The sequence below is a fragment of the Macaca fascicularis genome, chromosome 1 (genome assembly GCF_037993035.2).
Source record: "Macaca fascicularis isolate 582-1 chromosome 1, T2T-MFA8v1.1".
NCBI classification, from domain to species: Eukaryota; Metazoa; Chordata; class Mammalia; order Primates; family Cercopithecidae; genus Macaca; species Macaca fascicularis.
Genome location: NC_088375.1, coordinates 27,260,511 through 27,279,412, shown reverse-complemented (window position 1 = coordinate 27,279,412; position 18,902 = coordinate 27,260,511). Strand labels below are relative to the sequence as shown.

At 39.7% G+C, this 18,902-nt stretch overlaps 1 protein-coding gene across 5 annotated transcripts in view; it reads left to right on the top strand.

Annotated features, from left to right (window-relative positions):
• The first annotated feature begins 17,523 nt into the window (after window positions 1-17,523).
• The window catches only part of SELP (selectin P), a 42,062-nt gene continuing 40,683 nt past the window's right edge, over window positions 17,524-18,902 (top strand). For all 5 annotated transcript variants that reach the window (XM_065523140.2, XM_074008196.1, XM_065523115.2 and 2 more), the window contains exon 1: window positions 17,524-17,604. In XM_065523140.2, the coding sequence (XP_065379212.1) occupies window positions 17,602-17,604 (3 nt within the window). In that variant the 5' untranslated portion in view covers window positions 17,524-17,601. The remainder of the gene's footprint in view (window positions 17,605-18,902) is intronic.

Here is an 18,902-nt window from a genome sequence, read left to right as displayed (position 1 = left end):
GCCTGGCCCAAGAATAATGTCAGCTCATAAATATAACAATATCTCTGCTTCCTTTCCTCAGTGACTTTTAAACAATCTATCACGGTGTTCATTTATAAATAGATCACCCATGTGACTATGTTTCTAGTGTTCTAGTATGGGTGATAACCGTTCTGTGGTTGTCACAGCCTTTTGGTGATCAGAGGGCGCAAACACAGTACGCTTTGGGAAGGATAAACTTCTATTAATGAGAAAAACCACTTCCTAATTTGTCTGTTGATTTTAGAGCATTTTCCTTGTGTGCAAGTCTAACCATCGAGTTTGCACCAAAGAATCCAACTTATTTCACTCAGCTCAAGGGTATCTCCTCCAGCACTCTTCCTGACCATCTCTCCATCCCCACCATCAGATGACCTCTTGTGGGTCTCTTACAGGACTGTGTTTATTGACTCCTTGACATTGTCTATAATTATCTGTGTATATGCTCACTTCTCCACAGGTGTTCGAGCTCCTTCAGGACAGGGACTTTGCTTCTTACTCATCTTTGTGTGATCAGAGCATAGTTTAGATAATAGCACAGAGCAGGGCCTCACAAAAATATATAGAATGAAAAAATGAACCATGAAGTGGGGCTAAGTGGGTATAAATATGGAAATCTATAGTGTTTCCTGAGAATCCTATTTCTATTTAAGGTTATATAGGAAGACAGTTTTTTGAAAGTTCATGTTTACTGTTTGGGACTTTTGTTAAGTTGACTTATTTCCTTGCCTTTCCTTCCCTTTCAAAAACTGGAGAGCAAAGATAAAGAAAAGAAATTCTTGAGCATAATACCACAGGCCAATTCCAATGGCATTTCAGCAAGGAGAGTCACGAGTTCATGAAACTTGTATAAAATATCTTTCTAAAACTGTGTGGGGAAAATTGGCATCTTTGTCCGTGACAAGGGGAGAGAACATTAGGAAAGGGACAGGCACTTCAGGCAAATGGGCCAGAAGTGTTCCATCTCCCTGGGAAGTTTTGTTAAGGACATTAAGCTGTGGGGAGGCTGAATTTATCTTCATTACTCATCATTATGTTGTATCTCTAACTATATGTATATCTGTATCTCCATGTGTATAGCTATACTAATATCTACTTATATAACTGGGAGTTTTTTAGTTGTAACTAGAATAGAAATATATTTTAAAACATCAAAAGGCTTATGATATATCATTGAATATTAAAAAGCATATTTTAAAACAATGTACAATGTGATTCACATTCATTGGTGACAGTATTATAAGCATTTTTTCCCCTTCTTTGTGCTTTTCTGAACTTTCAATGTATTTTTTTCATGATTAACATACATTAACAATAAAGAAAAAAAATCTGTAAATTCTTCTTCTTTTTTTTTTTAATTGTAACTTGTCTTCCTATATTATTTAGAAAGTTCCCTAGTCTTCTGAGTGGAGGAACCAGCTTTGCAGGTGGAATTTTCCTGAAGAAATAACTGTCTCCACTTTGATCCAATGACAGACGGCACATGTAAAAACTCAATTTTAACATAGATCTGGCATAGCCAAGGCCCTCCCTACCTCTCTAGCCTCTGTTCCTACCCCACCATGGCTGTCTCTAGGATCCCAGGCTGCTTGCTCCAAACCTTGACTGGTCTAGAAAGTTCTCACAACCTAGACCTCAGCTCCAAAGTCATTCTCTTAAAGGAGTTTTCCAATTCCTATCGTGCCCTTTCATTATACCACATTCTTTTCTTCCTGAATTTATTCGTGTGATTTTTATTTAATATCTGCCCCCCCACCTCCAACAAAACCGTGGGCTTCATGAGATATACTCATGACTGAATCCCTAGTGCGAGCACACTCTCAGGAGTCTCAAAGGGACTTAGCTATTTCTTGCGTATTTGAATGCACCAGTGTAATGAAATAAATAGAATTCAGAGAGGAGCATGGGAGGGAGCACTTTCATTGTGTCCACTTGGGGTCCTCAATCTAACCAATGAATCAACAAGTATTTGCTGAGTGTCTCTCTGCCCTCTGCTAGATACTTCAGGAGATGGAAGGTTAATATAGGAAAGGATCCCTGCCCTCCGGGAATATATGGTATAATCGAAGAGATAAAAAAAATACAAACCAGATATATAATACTACTAATTAAATTATATTGGAATTATATCCCATTTTTAGTGACAACCCAAATTTTCTACACAGATTATATCCATATGAGAAAATGGTATTGAGCCTGAATAGCATTTAAACAAATTCAAATAGTTTTTTCTTCTCATTCCTATTCCTAGAGATTCTTCTTTTTAATTTTCTTTTTTCTTTATTTTTGGTGAGTATGTGTGTATGTATGTATGAATTTAACTGTAATTGACAAATAAAAATTATACATATTTATGGTATACAACATAATGTTTTGATATATCTATACTTTTATGAAATGGCTAAATTAAGCTAATTAACATATCATTGACCTCACATTATTTTTTCTGTGATGAGAACATTTACAATCTATTCTTTTAGCAATTTTCAAGTACAGATGCCCCTCAAGTTACAATGGTGTTTCCTCCTGATAAACCCATCGTAAGCTGAAAATATTGAAAGTTGAAAGTGCATTTTCAACTTATGATATTTCCAATTTACAATGGGTGTATCCAAGCATAACACCATCATAAATCCAAGACTATACTGAATAAAATATGGCTCTTGCACCATCATAAAGTAAAAAATCCTAAATTGAAACATTTTATGTCAGGAATCATCTGTATATAATACATTGTTATAAACTGTAGTCACCATGTGGTACAATAGATCTCTTGAACTTACTCTTCCTGATATTTCGTATCCTTTGACCAACATCTTCCAAATTCCCACACCTCACCTTCAGTCCCTGGTAAATACCTTTCTACTTTCTGCTTCTGTGAGTTCAGTGTTTTTAGATTCCACATATAAGTGAGATCACATATTTGTCTTTCTATGCCTGGTTTATTTTATTTAACGTAATGTCCTCCAGGTTCATCCATGTTGTAACGAATGACAGGATTGCCTTTTTTTTTTTTTGAGACGGAGTCTTGCTGTGCCCCCTAGGCTGGAGTGCAGTGGCGGGATCTCAGCTCACTGCAAGCTCCGCCTCCCGCGTTCATGCCATTCTCCTGCCTCAGCCTCCGCGTAGCTGGGACTACAGGCGCCCGCCACCTCGCCCGGCTAGTTTTTTGTATTTTTAGTAGAGACGGGGTTTCACCATGTTAGCCAGGATGGTCTCGATCTCCTGACCTCGTGATCCACCTGCCTTGGCCTCCCAAAGTGCTGGGATTACAGGCTTGAGCCACTGCGCCCGGCCCTTTTTTTTTTTTTTTGAGACGGAGTTTCACTCTTGTTGCCCAGGCTGGAGTGCAATGGCTTAATCTCGGCTCACCGCAACTTCCACCTCTTGGGTTCAAGCGATTCTCCTGCCTCAGTCTTCCTGAGTAGCTGGGATTACAGGCATGTGCCACCACGCCTGGCTAATTTTGTATTTGTAGCAGAAACAGGGTTTCTCCATGTTGATCAGGTTGGTCTCAAACTCCTGACCTCAGATGATCTGCCCACCTTGGTCTCCCAAAGTGTTGGGATTACAAGCGTGAGCCACTGCACTGGGTTGAGGATTTCCTTCTTTTTAAAGGCTGAGTAGTATTTCATTGTGTATATATACCACTTTTTCTTTGAAAGCCATTGGTCCATTGACAGACACCTACGTTCATTTCATATTTTGGCTATTGTGAATAATGCTGCAAAAAACATGGGAGTTTAGTATTTCCTTGACATACTGATTTCATTTTTTTTTTTTTTTTTGGCTACATACCCAGTGGTGGGATTGTATCATCTGGAGGAAACTCCACACCATTTTCCATAATGGCTGTACCAATTTGCATTCTCACCAACAGTGTGCACTGGTTCCCTTTTGTTTGCATCCTTACCAACACTTGTTATCTTTCATCTTTTTTATAATAGTCATTCTAACAGGTATGAAGTGATCATCTCATTGTGGTTGTAATTTGCATTTCCCTGATGATCAGTCAAGTATTTTAAATATACCTATTGGCCATTTATATGTCTTCTTTGGAGAAATGTCTATTCAGGTTCTTTGCCCATTTTTTGATTGAGTTATTTGTGTGTATTGTGTGTGTGTGTGCATTTTGCTATTGAGTTTCTTACATATTTTGCATATTAATCTTCTATCAGATATATCATTTGTAAATATTTTCTTCAGCTCCATAGGTTGTCTCTTCATTCTGTTGATTGTTTCCTTTGCTTTGGAAAAAGCTTTTTAGTTTGATGTTATCCCATTTGTTTATTTTTGCTTTTGTTGCCTGTGCTTTTGTAGTCATATGCAAAGTCATTGCCAAGACTAATGTCATGGAGCTTTTTATGTATGTTTTCATCTAATTGTTTTATAGTTTCAGGACTTATGTTTAAGTCTTTAATCCATATTCCTTTGATTTATGTATGTGAGACAAGAATCCAGTCTCAATCTTCTTTATATAGATATCCAGTTTTCCCAATACTATTTATTAAAGAGGCCCTCCTTTCACCATTGAATGTTCTTGGCAACTTTATCAAAAATCAATTGATTGTAAATGCACGAATCTATTTCTTGGCTTTCTACTATGTTTCATTGGTCTAAGTATCAATCTTTATGCCAGTATGCTGTTGGAATTACTATAGCTTTGTAGTATATTTTGAAATCAGGTAGTGTGCTGTTTCTAGCTTTGTTCTTTTTGCTTAAGATTGCTTTGGCTATTCAGGATTTTTTTGTGGTTCTATATGAATTTCAAGATTGTTATTTTTTATTTCTCTGAAAAATGCCATTGAAATTTTGATAGGAATTACATTGAATCTGCAGATTGCTTTGGGTAGTATACACATTTTAACAATATTAATTTTTCAAATTCAAAAACATGGGATATCTTTCAATTCCTTTGTGTCTTCTTCCATTTGTTTTATGGTTTTCAGTATACAGATCTTTTACCTGTTTGATTAAATTTATTCCTTAATGTGTTTTTTGCTAGCTGGTATAATGAGATTGTTTTCTTATTTTTTTTTTCAGATAGTTTGTTGTTAGTGTACAGAAATACTACTGATTTTTGCATGTTGATTTTGCATCCTGTAACTATACTAAATTCATTTATTAGTTCTAAAAGTTTTTTAATGAAGTTTTTAGGGTTTTCTACATATAAGATCATGTTTTAGGGTTTTCTATATATAAGAGCATGTTGTCTGAAATCATAGACAACTTCTTCTTGTCAGTTTGATGTCTTTTACTTCTTTCTCTTGCCCAATTACTCTGGCTTGGGTTTCCAGTACTATGCTGCATAGAAGTGGCAAAAGTGAGTATCCTTGTCTTGCTCCTGATCTTATAGGAAAAGGTTTCAATCTTTCACTATTGACTATAATGTTAGCTGTAGGCTTATGTATATGGCCTTTATTTTGTTGAGGGTACATTCCTTCTATACCTGAGGGTACTATTCCTTCCTAGTATCTGAGGGCACTATTCCTTCTATACCAGTTGTTATCAGAAAATTATGGTAAAATTTGTCAAATGCTTTTTCTGCATATATTGAGATAATTATATGTCTTTTGTCCTTCATTCTGCTAATGTGTGTATCACATTTATAGATTTTCTTATGTTGAACTATCCTTGCATCCCAGGGATAAATTGCATGTGATAATGGTGAATAATCCTTTTAATGTGATGTTGTTGCTTTGTAGTTAACTCTGAGACTTAGATAAAACATATAATAGTTATAGGGGGGCGGAGCAAGATGGCCGAATAGGAACAGCTCCAGTCTCCAGCTCCCAGTGCCAGCGACACAGAAGACCGGTGATGTCTGCATTTTCAACTGAGGTACGGGGTTCATCTCACTAGGGAGTGCCGGACAATCGGTGCTGGTCAGCTGCTGCAGCCCGACCAGTGAGAGCTGAAGCAGGGCGAGGCATCGCCTCACCTGGGAAGCGCAAGGGGGAAGGGAATCCCTTTTCCTAGCCAGGGGAACTGAGACACCCAACACCTGGAAAATCCGATAACTCCCACCCCAATACTGTGCTTTAAGCAAACAGGCACACCAGGAGATTATATCCCACACCTGGCCAGGAGGGTCCCACGCCCACGGAGCCTCCCTTATTGCTAGCACAGCGGTCTGCAATCTAACCTCAAGGCAGCAGCGAGGCTGGGGGAGGGGCGCCCGCCATTGCTGAGGCTTAAGTAGGTAAACAAACCCGCTGGGAAGCTCAAACTGGGTGGAGCTCACAGCAGCTCAAGGAAACCTGCCTGTCTCTGTAGACTCCACCTCTGGGGACAGGGCACAGCTAAACAACAACAACAACAACAAAAAAGCAGCAGAAACCGCTGCAGATGCAAACGACTCTGTCTGACAGCTTTGAAGAGAGCAGTGGATCTCCCAACACGGAGGTTGAGATCTGAAAAGGGACCGACTGCCTGCTCAAGTGGGTCCCTGACCCCTGAGTAGCCTAACTGGGAGACATCCCCCACTAGGGGCAGTCTGACACCCCACACCTCACAGGCTGGAGTACACCCCTGAGAGGAAGCCTCCAAAGCAAGAATCAGACAGGTACACTCGCTGTTCAGAAATATTCTATCTTCTGCAGCCTCTGCTGCTGACACCCAGGCAAACAGGGTCTGGAGTGGACCTCAAGCAATCTCCAACAGACCTACAGCTGAGGGTCCTGACTGTTAGAAGGAAAACTATCAAACAGGAAGGACACCTACACCAAAACCCCATCAGTACGTCACCATCATCAAAGACCAGAGGCAGATAAAACCACAAAGATGGGGAAAAAGCAGGGCAGAAAAGCTGGAAATTCAAAAAATAAGAGCGCATCTCCCCCTGCAAAGGAGCGCAGCTCATCGCCAGCAACAGATCAAAGCTGGACGGAGAATGACTTTGACAAGATGAGAGAAGAAGGCTTCAGTCCATCAAAACTTCTCAGAGCTAAAGGAGGAATTACGTACCCAGTGCAAAGAAACTAAAAATCTTGAAAAAAGAGTGGAAGAATTGATAGCTAGAGTAATTAATGCAGAGAAGGTCATAAACGAAATGACAGAGATGAAAACCATGACATGAGAAATACGTGACAAATGCACAAGCTTCAGTAACTGACTCGATCAACTGGAAGAAAGAGTATCAGCGATTGAGGATCAAATGAATGAAATGAAGCGAGAAGAGAAACCAAAAGAAAAAAGAGGAAAAAGAAATGAACAAAGCCTGCAAGAAGTATGGGATTATGTAAAAAGACCAAATCTATGTCTGATTGGGGTGCCTGAAAGTGAGGGGGAAAATGGAACCAAGTTGGAAAACACTCTTCAGGATATCATCCAGGAGAACTTCCCCAACCTAGTAGGGCAGGCCAACATTCAAATCCAGGAAATACAGAGAACGCCACAAAGATACTCCTCAAGAAGAGCAACTCCAAGACACATAATTGCCAGATTCACCAAAGTTGAAATGAAGGAAAAAATCTTAAGGGCAGCCAGAGAGAAAGGTCAGGTTACCCACAAAGGGAAGTCCATCAGACTAACAGCAGATCTCTCGGCAGAAACTCTACAAGCCAGAAGAGAGTGGGGGCCAATATTCAACATTCTTAAAGAAAAGAATTTTCAACCCAGAATTTCATATCCAGCCAAACTAAGTTTCATAAGTGAAGGAGAAATAAAATCCTTTACAGATAAGCAAATGCTTAGAGATTTTGTCACCACCAGGCCTGCCTTAAAAGAAACCCTGAAGGAAGCACTAAACATGGAAAGGAACAACCAGTACCAGCCATTGCAAAAACATGCCAAAATGTAAAGACCATCGAGGCTAGGAAGAAACTGCATCAACTAACGAGCAAAATAACCAGTTAATATCATAATGGCAGGATCAAGTTCACACATAACAATATTAACCTTAAATGTAAATAGACTAAATCCTCCAATTAAAAGTCACAGACTGGCAAACTGGATAAAGAGTCAAGACCCATCAGTCTGCTGTATTCAGGAGACCCATCTCACATGCAGAGACATACATAGGCTCAAAATAAAGGGATGGAGGAAGATCTACCAAGCAAATGGAGAACAAAAAAAAAGCAGGGGTTGCAATACTAGTCTCTGATAAAACAGACTTTAAACCATCAAAGATCAAAAGAGACAAAGAAGGCCATTACATAATGGTAAAGGGATCAATTCAACAGGAAGAGCTAACTATCCTAAATATATATGCACCCAATACAGGAGCACCCAGATTCATCAAGCAAGTCCTTAGAGACTTACAAAGAGACTTAGACTCCCCTACAATAATAATGGGAGACTTCAACACTCCACTGTCAACATTAGGCAGATCAACGAGACAGAAAGTTAACAAGGATATCCAGGAATTGAACTCATCTCTGCAGCAAGCAGACCTAATAGACATCTATAGAGCTGTCCACCCCAAATCAGCAGAATATACATTCTTCTCAGCACCACATCACACTTATTCCAAAATTGACCACATAATTGGAAGTAAAGCACTCCTCAGCAAATGTACAAGAACAGAAATTATAACAAACTGTCTCTCAGACCACAGTGCAATCAAACTAGAACTCAGGACTAAGAAACTCAATCAAAACCACTCAACTACATGGAAACTGAACAACCTGCTCCTGAATGACTACTGGGTACATAACGAAATGAAGGCAGAAATAAAGATGTTCTTTGAAACCAATGAGAACAAAGATACAACATACCAGAATCTCTGGGACACATTTAAAGGAGTGTGTAGAGGGAAATTTATAGCACTAGATGCCCACAAGAGAAAGCAGGAAAGATCTAAAATTGACACTCTAACATCACAATTAAAAGAACTAGAGAAGCACGAGCAAACACATTCAAAAGCTAGCAGAAGGCAAGAAATAACTAAGATCAGAGCAGAACTGAGATAGAGACACAAAAAACCCTCCAAAAAATCAATGAATCCAGGAGTTGGTTTTTTGAAAAGATCAACAAAATTGATAGGCTGCTAGCAAGACTAATAAAGAAGAAAAGAGAGAAGAATCAAATAGATGCGGTAAAAAATGATAAACGGGATATCACCACCAACCCCACAGAAATACAAACTACCATCAGAGAATGCTATAAACACCTCTACGCAAATAAACTAGAAAATCTAGAAGAAATGGATAATTTCCTGGACACTTACACTCTTCCAAGACTAAACCAGGAAGAAGTTGAATCCCTGAATAGACCAATAGCAGGCTCTGAAATTGAGGCAATAATTAATAGCCTACCAACCAAAAAAAGTCCAGGACCAGATGGATTCACAGCTGAATTCTACCAGAGGTACAAGGAGGAGCTGGTACCATTCCTTCTGAAACTATTTCAATCAATAGAAAAAGAGGGAATCCTCCCTAACTCATTTTATGAGGCCAACATCATCCTGATACCAAAGCCTGGCAGAGACACAACAAAAAAAGAGAATTTTAGACCAATATCCCTGATGAACATCGATGCAAAAATCCTCAATAAAATACTGGCAAACCAGATTCAGCAGCACATCAAAAAGCTTATCCACCATGATCAAGTGGGCTTCATCCCTGGGATGCAAGGCTGGTTCAACATTCGCAAATCAATAAATGTAATCCAGTATATAAACAGAACCAAAGACAAGAACCACATGATTATCTCAATAGATGCAGAAAAGGCTTTTGAAAAAAATTCAACAGCCCTTCATGCTAAAAACAATCAATAAATTCAGTATTGATGGAACGTACCTCAAAATAATAAGAGCTACTTATGACAAACCCACAGCCAATATCATACTGAATGGACAAAAACTGGAAACATTCCCTTTGAAAACTGGCACAAGACAGGGATGCCCTCTCTCACCACTCCTATTCAACATAGTGTTGGAAGTTCTGGCTAGGGCAATCAGGCAAGAGAAAGAAATCAAGGGTATTCAGTTAGGAAAAGAAGAAGTCAAATTGTCCCTCTTTGCAGATGACATGATTGTATATTTAGAAAACCCCATTGTCTCAGCCCAAAATCTCCTTAAGCTGATAAGCAACTTCAGCAAAGTCTCAGGATACAAAATTAATGTGCAAAAATCACAAGCATTCGTATACACCAGTAACAGACAAACAGAGAGCCAAATCAGGAATGAACTTCCATTCACAATTGCTTCAAAGAGAATAAAATACCTAGGAATCCAACTTACAAGGGATGTAAAGGACCTCTTCAAGGAGAACTACAAACCACTGCTCAGTGAAATAAAAGAGGACACAAACAAATGGAAGAACATACCATGCTCATGGATAGGAAGAATCAATATCGTGAAAATGGCCATACTGCCCAAGGTTATTTATAGATTCAACGCCATCCCCATCAAGCTACCAATGAGTTTCTTCACAGAATTGGAAAAAACTGCTTTAAAGTTCATATGGAACCAAAAAAGAGCCTGCATTGCCAAGACAATCCTAAGTCAAAAGAACAAAGCTGGAGGCATCACACTACCTGACTTCAAACTATACTACAAGGCTACAGTAACCAAAACAGTATGGTACTGGTACCAAAACAGAGATATAGACCAATGGAACAGAACAGAGTCCTCAGAAATAATACCACACATCTACAGCCTTCTGATCTTTGACAAACCTGAGAGAAACAAGAAATGGGGAAAGGATTCCCTATTTAGTAAATGGTGCTGGGAAAATTGGCTTGCCATAAGTAGAAAGCTGAAACTAGATCCTTTCCTTACTCCTTATACGAAAATTAATTCAAGATGGATTAGAGACTTAAATGTTAGACCTAAAACCATAAAAACCCTAGAAGAAAACCTAGGTAGTACCATTCAGGACATAGGCATGGGCAAGGACTTCATGTCTAAAACACCAAAAGCAACGGCAGCAAAAGCCAAAATTGACAAATGGGATCTCATTAAACTAAAGAGCTTCTGCACAGCAAAAGAAACTACCATCAGAGTGAACAGACAACCTACAGAATGGGAGAAAATTTTTGCAATTTACTCATCTGACAAAGGGCTAATATCCAGAACCTACAAAGAACTCAAACAAATTTACAAGAAAAAAACAAACAACTCCATCAAAAAGCGGGCAAAGGATATGAACAGACATTTGTCAAAAGAAGACATGCATACAGCCAACAGACATATGAAAAAATGATCGTCATCACTGGCCATCAGAGAAATGCAAATCAAAACCACAATGAGATACCATCTCACACCAGTTAGAATGGCGATCATTAAAAAGTCAGGAAACAACAGGTGCTGGAGAGGATGTGGAGAAATAGGAACACTTTTACACTGTTGGTGGGATTGTAAACTAGTTCAACCATTATGGAAAACAGTATGGTGATTCCTCAAGGATCTAGAACTAGAAGTACCATATGACCCAGCCATCCCATTACTGGGTATATACCCAAAGGATTATAAATCATGCTGCTATAAAGACACATGCACACATATGTTTATTGCGGCACTATTCACAATAGCAAAGACTTGGAATCAACCCAAATGTCCATCAGTGACAGACTGGATTAAGAAAATGTGGCACATATACACCATGGAATACTATGCAGCCATAAAAAAGATGAGTTTGTGTCCTTTGTAGGGACATGGATACAGCTGGAAACCATCATTCTTAGCAAACTATCACAAGAACAGAAAACCAAACACCACATGTTCTCACTCATAGGTGGGAACTGAACAATGAGATCACTTGGACTCGGGAAGGGGAACATCACACACCGGGGCCTATCTGGGGAGGGGGGAGGGTGGAAGGATTGCACTGGGAGTTATACCTGATGTAAATGACGAGTTGATGGGTGCTGATGAGTTGATGGGTGCAGCACACCAACATGGCACAAGTATACATATGTAACAAACCTGCACGTTATGCACATGTACCCTACAACTTAAAGTATAATAATAATAATAAATAAATAAAATAAAAAAAAAGAAATAAAGAAAATGATGAAATGTGAAAAAAAAGATAAAACATATAATAGTTATAACAGGCTATATTAAGCTGATAAAATTTAACTTCAATGATAAAAAAACCTCCACACTTTTACTCTCCCTCCACATTTTATAGGTTTTTAATATTTTTCAGATTTTATGTTTTTGATGTTATAATTCACATCTTTTATATTGTGTATCTGTTAACAACTTATTGTAGTTATAATTATTTTGAATAGTTTTGTCTTTTAATCTTCATTCCAAAGGTATAAGTGATTTATACACCACCATTATAATATTGGAAAATTCTGAATTTCACTATGTTTTTATTTTTACCTGTGACTTTTATACTTTCATAGATTTTCATGTTACTAATTAACATCCCTTTCTTTCAGCTTGAAAAATTCCCTTTAACATTTCTTATAAGGCAGGTCTGGTGTTGATGAACTCCTTCAGCTTTTATTTGTTTGGGAAAGTCTCTATCTCTCCTTTATTTCTGAAGGATGGAACTCTTGGTTGGCAGTTTTTTCTCTTTCAACATTTTGAATATATCATCTCACTCTCTCTGGGCCTAGAAGGATTCTGCTGAGAAATCTTGTGATAACCTTATTGCAGTTCTTGCCTGTGATATGCTTCTTTTCTCTTGCTGATTTTAGGATCTTGTCTTTGTCTTTGATTTTTGATAGTTTGATTATTATGTCTTGGTGTGATCTTTTCTGGATTGAACCTGACTGGAGATTTTTAAGCTTCCTGTACCTGAATATTTATATTTTATTTCAGATTTGGGAAATTTTCATCTAGAAATCTTTAAATATGCTTTCTGACCTCCTTTTTCTCTATTTTCTCCTTCTTAAACTACTGTAATGTGAATGTTAGCTCTCTTTTTTTTTAATTTTTAGTTTAATTTCCATTTTTATTTTTTGAGATGGAGTCTCACTCTGTCACCCAGGCTAGAGTTCAGTGGCATGATCTCAGCTCACTGAAACCTCTGCCTCCTGGGTTCAAGAGATTCTGCTGCCTCAGCCTCCCCAGTAGCTGGGATTACAGACATGTGCCACTATCCCTGGCTAATTTTTTTGTATTTTTAGTAGAGATGGGGTTTCGCCTATGTTTGTCAGGCTGGTGTCGACTCCTGACCTTAGGTGATCCACCCACCTTGGCCTCCCGAAGTGCTGGAATTATAGGCATGAGCCACTGTGCCTGGCTGAATGTTAGCTCTCTTTATGCTGTCCCATAAATCCTATAGGCTTTCATCATTTCTTTTCATTCTTTTTTTCTCCTTTCACTGTATATTTTCAAAAACCTGTCTTCAGTTCACAGATTCTGTCTTCTGCTTGATCAAGTCTGCTATTGATGACTTCTACTGCATTTCTCACTTCATTCATTATATTTTTCAGCTCCAACTTTTTTTTATCATTTTAATCTTTCTGTTATATTTCTTATGCTGTCCATTTATTGTTTCTCTGATTTCACCAAATTGTTTCTCTGTGTCTGCGTCAAAGTCACTGAGCTTCTTTAAAAGCAATTATTTTGAATCCCTTGTCAGGCCATTTGTAGTACTCCATTTCTTTTGGGTCAGCTACTGGGAAATTATTGTGTTTCTTAGGTGGTGATATTTTAATTTGGGTTTTCATGTTTCTTGCTGCCTTACACTGATGTTTGAGCATCTGGTGGATCTGCCGCAATTTCAGGCTGTATGGGCTGACTTTGGTGGATAAATACCATCTTATGTAGGATAATGCAAGGATGCTGGCTGGGTGGGATGCAAAAGTTCTAACTTCAGTGGGGGCAAAGCTGTGTGGTCTCCATGCAGATCTGTCAGCTGAGGTTGGTGTCGGTGAAGACTACAGCGATCCTTAGAAGCCAACACTGTGGGTATCTATAGTGGCAAGGAGGCTGTTGAAGTTTTCAGTGGTGACAAGTCCTCCGTATCTCTTTTTTTCCCCACCTGGGAAGTTGTGACTGAAGAAATTCCTCTTGGAACTAGGTCTAACTTGCAGGCCTGCTTATGGTGGTGGTGGCACTGGTGTCTGATGAATAGTGCCCATGGAGTGGTCAAGAGTCAAGGCCTGAAGCATGGGCATGCATGGAGGGACCACAGCACCAGATTCAATGGTAGCAATGGCACCAGTGCCCAAGGCACAGGCATACTTACTATCACATTGACAATAGTGTGTAAAGTGCAGGTACATATAAAGCAACTGAGGAGCAAGGGACTTTACTGCACGTATATGCAGAGCTACAGTGGCTCCAGGATCCTGGGTGTGGGTTAGCTCTCCTTGTTGGCTGAGCTGGTGACTGGAGCATGGACAGGCACAGAGAAACCTTGATTCTGGGACTGGGACCCAGGGTGTGTACTAGCTCACTGTAATGGTGGCTCTGGTGTTGGAGGTGTGGTTGTGTGTAGCGCAGCCTCAGAGCCAGGGTCTGGAGCACAGGCGTGCACATTACTACAGTAGCTCTGGAGTCAAGAATAGGGGTTAGCTTTCTACAGTGGCTGAACTGGTGTCCGGAGCAAAGACTTTCACAGAGAGAACTTGGTTTGGGGTCCCACAGTGAGATCTAGTTCACAACAGCAATGACTCCAGTGTCTGAGACATGAGTAGGTGCACTGCAGCCACAGAGCCACAGTCCGGAGTGTGAATACCTGCAGAGCAGCCACAACTTTTGGGGATCAGGGAAACACATAGAGTTGCAAGAGGTGGCAACCCTGGCCCCAGTCCTGGGGCAGTACAATAGCTGCTTCTTGGTGAGGGGGTTTGGGGGGTGGTGCAACTGTGTCTCCCTTTCTAGCATCCTGCTGTGGGGATGGCTGTTGGTTACCTTAGTGACAAAAGATGCCAGTGTCCTCTGTGGAGCAGGACACTGGGGGCCACAGTGGCTCTTACCACGTGACTGACACTGATAGCCTACAACTTTCTTTATTCCTAGATATCTCCTGGTGTCTCATATAGGCCAGTCTCACTAGTGATTCTTCTACATGGATATTGTTTTCTTTTCTCCATTTTGTTGTTCCAAATTCTTTAACAGGCTCTTGAGCCCCACCCCGCAACTCCCCACCCTCTTGAGGGCTATTTTGATTTGTGTATAGCTGTCTATATTTGTTTTTTCTTGGGGCATAAGGCTGACATCTGCTACTCCACTATCTTGCTAATGTCACCTCCATAGGAATCTTTTTATGTTTTTTTTATATTCACTAAAATTTAACAACATCAACTTAAAAACATATTACCAGTTGCACTTATTAATATGAAACTTATTATCAACAAGAACCTATCAGGTTGGGCATGGGGGCGCATGCCTGTAATTCCAACATTTTGGGAGGCTGAGGTGAAAGGATCACTTGAGCCCAGGAATTCAAGACCAGCCTGGGAAATATAGTGAGACCCTATCTCTAGAGATTTTTTTTTTAATTAGCCAGGAGTGATGGTACACATCTGTAGTCCCAGCTACTCAGGAGGCTTAGGTGGGAGAACTGCTTGAGCCCAGGAGGTCAAGGCTGCAGAAAGCAGTTATCATGCCACTGCACTTCAGCCTAAGGACACAGAGTGAGACCCTGTCTGAAAAAAATTAAAAAAAAAAAAAGAGAACCTACTAGTCTACATACCACCCTTCCTCATCTCCATCTGAGACTATATATATATATATATATTTTAACATGAGGCAATGCCAAAAAGAGGGGCTGGTGAATGAAAGTAAGAACAGAAAGACATGGAGGCAAGTCTTGTAGAATAATAGCCAACACTTAAACTTACACTTACAGCATGCTAAGTATTGTTCCAAACACTTTAAATTCATTTAATTGTCCTTACACGTCTATGTGTTTGGTGATTATTAACCTTATTATTCACATTGCTGAGTGTATTAGTCTGTTCTCATGCTGCTGATAAAGACATACCCAAGACTGGGTAATTTATTTAAAAAAAAGAGCTTTAATGGACTCACAGTTCCACATGGCTGGGGAGGCCTCACAATCATGGCAGAAAGCAAAAGATACGTCTTACATGACAGCAGGGAAGAGAGAGAAATGAGAACCAAACAAAAGGGGTTTCCCCTTATAAAACCATCAGATCTCATGAGACTTATTCATTACCATGAGAACAGTATGAGGGAACCACCCCCATGATTCCATTATCTCCTACCAGGTCCCTCCCACAACCTGTGGAAATTATGGGAGCTACAATTCAAGATGAGATTTGGGTGGGGACACAGCAAAACCACATCACTGAGGAAACTGAGTCATAGGGAGATGAGTAACGCCCAACACAGCTGGTAGGTGGTGGAGCTAGGCAGTCTGACTCTGGGGTCTAGACTCTGAACTGCATCATGCTGCCAAGAAGTTCCTCAGTTTTTCATCTCTCTAAGCTTCCCTTATTCCCCTACAGTCATTCCTTCAACAGCATCTCCTTCACAATCTTTTCTACTTCTACTATATAATTAATTTCTTCTTCTTGGTACCAAATTCCAAAGTGCAAATGCAGCCTCACATGCCCTAATTCATCTTTACCTTTAGACTTTCTTCCAATGTTTCTACTTCATTCCATTTTAAATTTATCCATGAGATGCCTATTTACAAGCTGTAACCATCATGAAGTGAATGAAGAATAATACCTACTACTACACAATAGAATTCTGAGAGTATAAATAGGAGTTATGGCTTTCTGACTTGATACTAAATACCTGATACTTGATTTTGCTGTCTGAGATCTAATCTGAAAAGTAGTAATAATCGCTAACATTTGTTGAGCGTCAATTGTGGGCCAGGTGTCATTTCAATCACTCTCTACATATTAACTCATTTGATTCTACAACAACCCGGTGAGACAAATTTTGTTATTCTATTTTACAGTTGAGGAAACAGAGGCATAGAGAGTTTAAGTAATTTGCCCAGTGGATAGCCAGAGGCAGAGCCGGGATGGGTCTCAGGCTGTTTAACAGCATAGCTCAAGTCTTAACTACTATGCCAACAGCTTTTTGGTCCTACATATTCCATGGGAAGAGGAAAATAAAAAGGTATCTATTTGTATACCTTTTTATTTCTGCTATAAGAAGCAGAATTTCTTTCATGTGACCTATGTCTATTTAATACGTCATTTTGAAACTTACCAGTAAACTTCCCTAAGTGCCAGAAAACCGTTAGTGGCTTTTTCCTTTTCTCTCTAATTTTTATTGTGCTACTATTTTTGCTCCTTTCCCTCAGAAGGCTGCTGGAATAGTAAACATTCACTGACATTTCACGACAACTGGAAAATGGGCACTGGAAAATCACATTATGATTAATTCAAAGCATATTTTCCAAATGTACGACTTTAAATTGGGGCTTATATCATAATCAAAGGAAACCTTTGTGTATGTACTGTTACCACGTTGCTCAGCGCAGGAATGATTCACCTTGCCCTGTCTCCAGACCATCTCCCATGGAAGGGGGTGACCCCTTTGCCTCTTGGCAACCACTGTTTCTAAGCTGCCAACATCACCCTCGCATTATCAACATTCTAACTTCATGGGAAGGGCTGTGGTGAGTTTCTGGAATGTGAATAGGAAGTTGTTTTTCTAAACAGCCTGACACTGAGGGGAGGCAGTGAGATTATAAGAAGTCCAGGTTGGGCGGAAGGCAGAAAACCAGCAGAGTCGCAGAGGAGATGGTGAGTTTATTTTTTTTCTGCATGGGAAGTGGTTGAAGTGAGTTGGAGTGGTTTGGGACTAAGTCAGGCAGGTAAAGTTTCAGAAAGTGAGGAACAGCGATAGCCATGGAGTTTTATGTTGAATTGCCTATTAGATTTTGTGAGTGCTTTTAAACTTGCTGTCCACTTTGACCCTCCCAACATCTTTGTGAGTTGAGGTTGCTATTTCTATTTTACAAATGAAGTCATTGTGGCTTACAGAGGCTTTGTTTTATCTAAGCTGCACTGTTAGGCTACATGATGTTGGGATCTGGGTCCTGTCCTCTGGCTCTGCAGCTGCTGTTCCTCCTACTGGAATCTACAGGGGCTCTCTGAGAGTAGATCATGGTAAACCTGTCACCCCATTTTCCAAGACTGCACTTCTGTCTGGGATAAATGATGAAATAAATGGAAGACTGGGCAACTGCCCTGGGACAAGCTTACAATGGAAGAGTTTCTCATCCCCATCCCTCCCATTTCTTTCTGTGAGCCTATGAATCTTCTGGGACTGATCTGGAATATACACATAGTTTCCATTTCTGCCCTAAGTCTCAATCTTGTTAATGACTCAGTTTCTTCTTCTATAAAATGGATATAGTAATAATACTCTATAGTTTTATCATGAGGATTAAATAAGATTTTGCTGAAAAGCATCCAGATCTGAGCCTGACACATAGTAAGTGTTAGTAAATGTTAGCCATTATTGTTAGAAGAAAAAGAACAATCTTAGGAATGGTGGGGTTTAGGATTCAGGAAAGATCCAAGGATAGCTAGGCATTTTGAACTCAGCAATGTTATATGCACCTAGATAAAATGCACATGGTTAGGCTACTTCTAATTTTCCCCAGACTTTCCAAGAGTATCCCACGTAGTCCCAGGGTCTGAAATCCTGCAGTCTGTGGCTGTGGAGGAAACAGGCAGCTCTCTGTTTTTGAGCACCGTTCTGTGGGACTCCAGAAAAAAGTACCGCATACATCTGATTCATCCCACTTCTTTGCTTTACTATAGCACACTTTTCAACTACTTATAATGTGGGGTTCCGTGTTGGGGAAAACAGGAATGAGAGTATGATAAAGAGAAGAGGAAGGAGTTTGAGCCTGTCCTAAGTTTGAACCACAATGACATGAGGATATGAGTTACTTTTGTCTTATCTTTTTGCATGTCATACTTCTGAATTGGTTAACTTAAATGAGCAGTTCTTCCTCCCTTCTACTCTCCTTGGTATCCTTCTGTATTTCAAAGGTATGAACATAATTATTGGATCATAGAGTTCTTTGAGA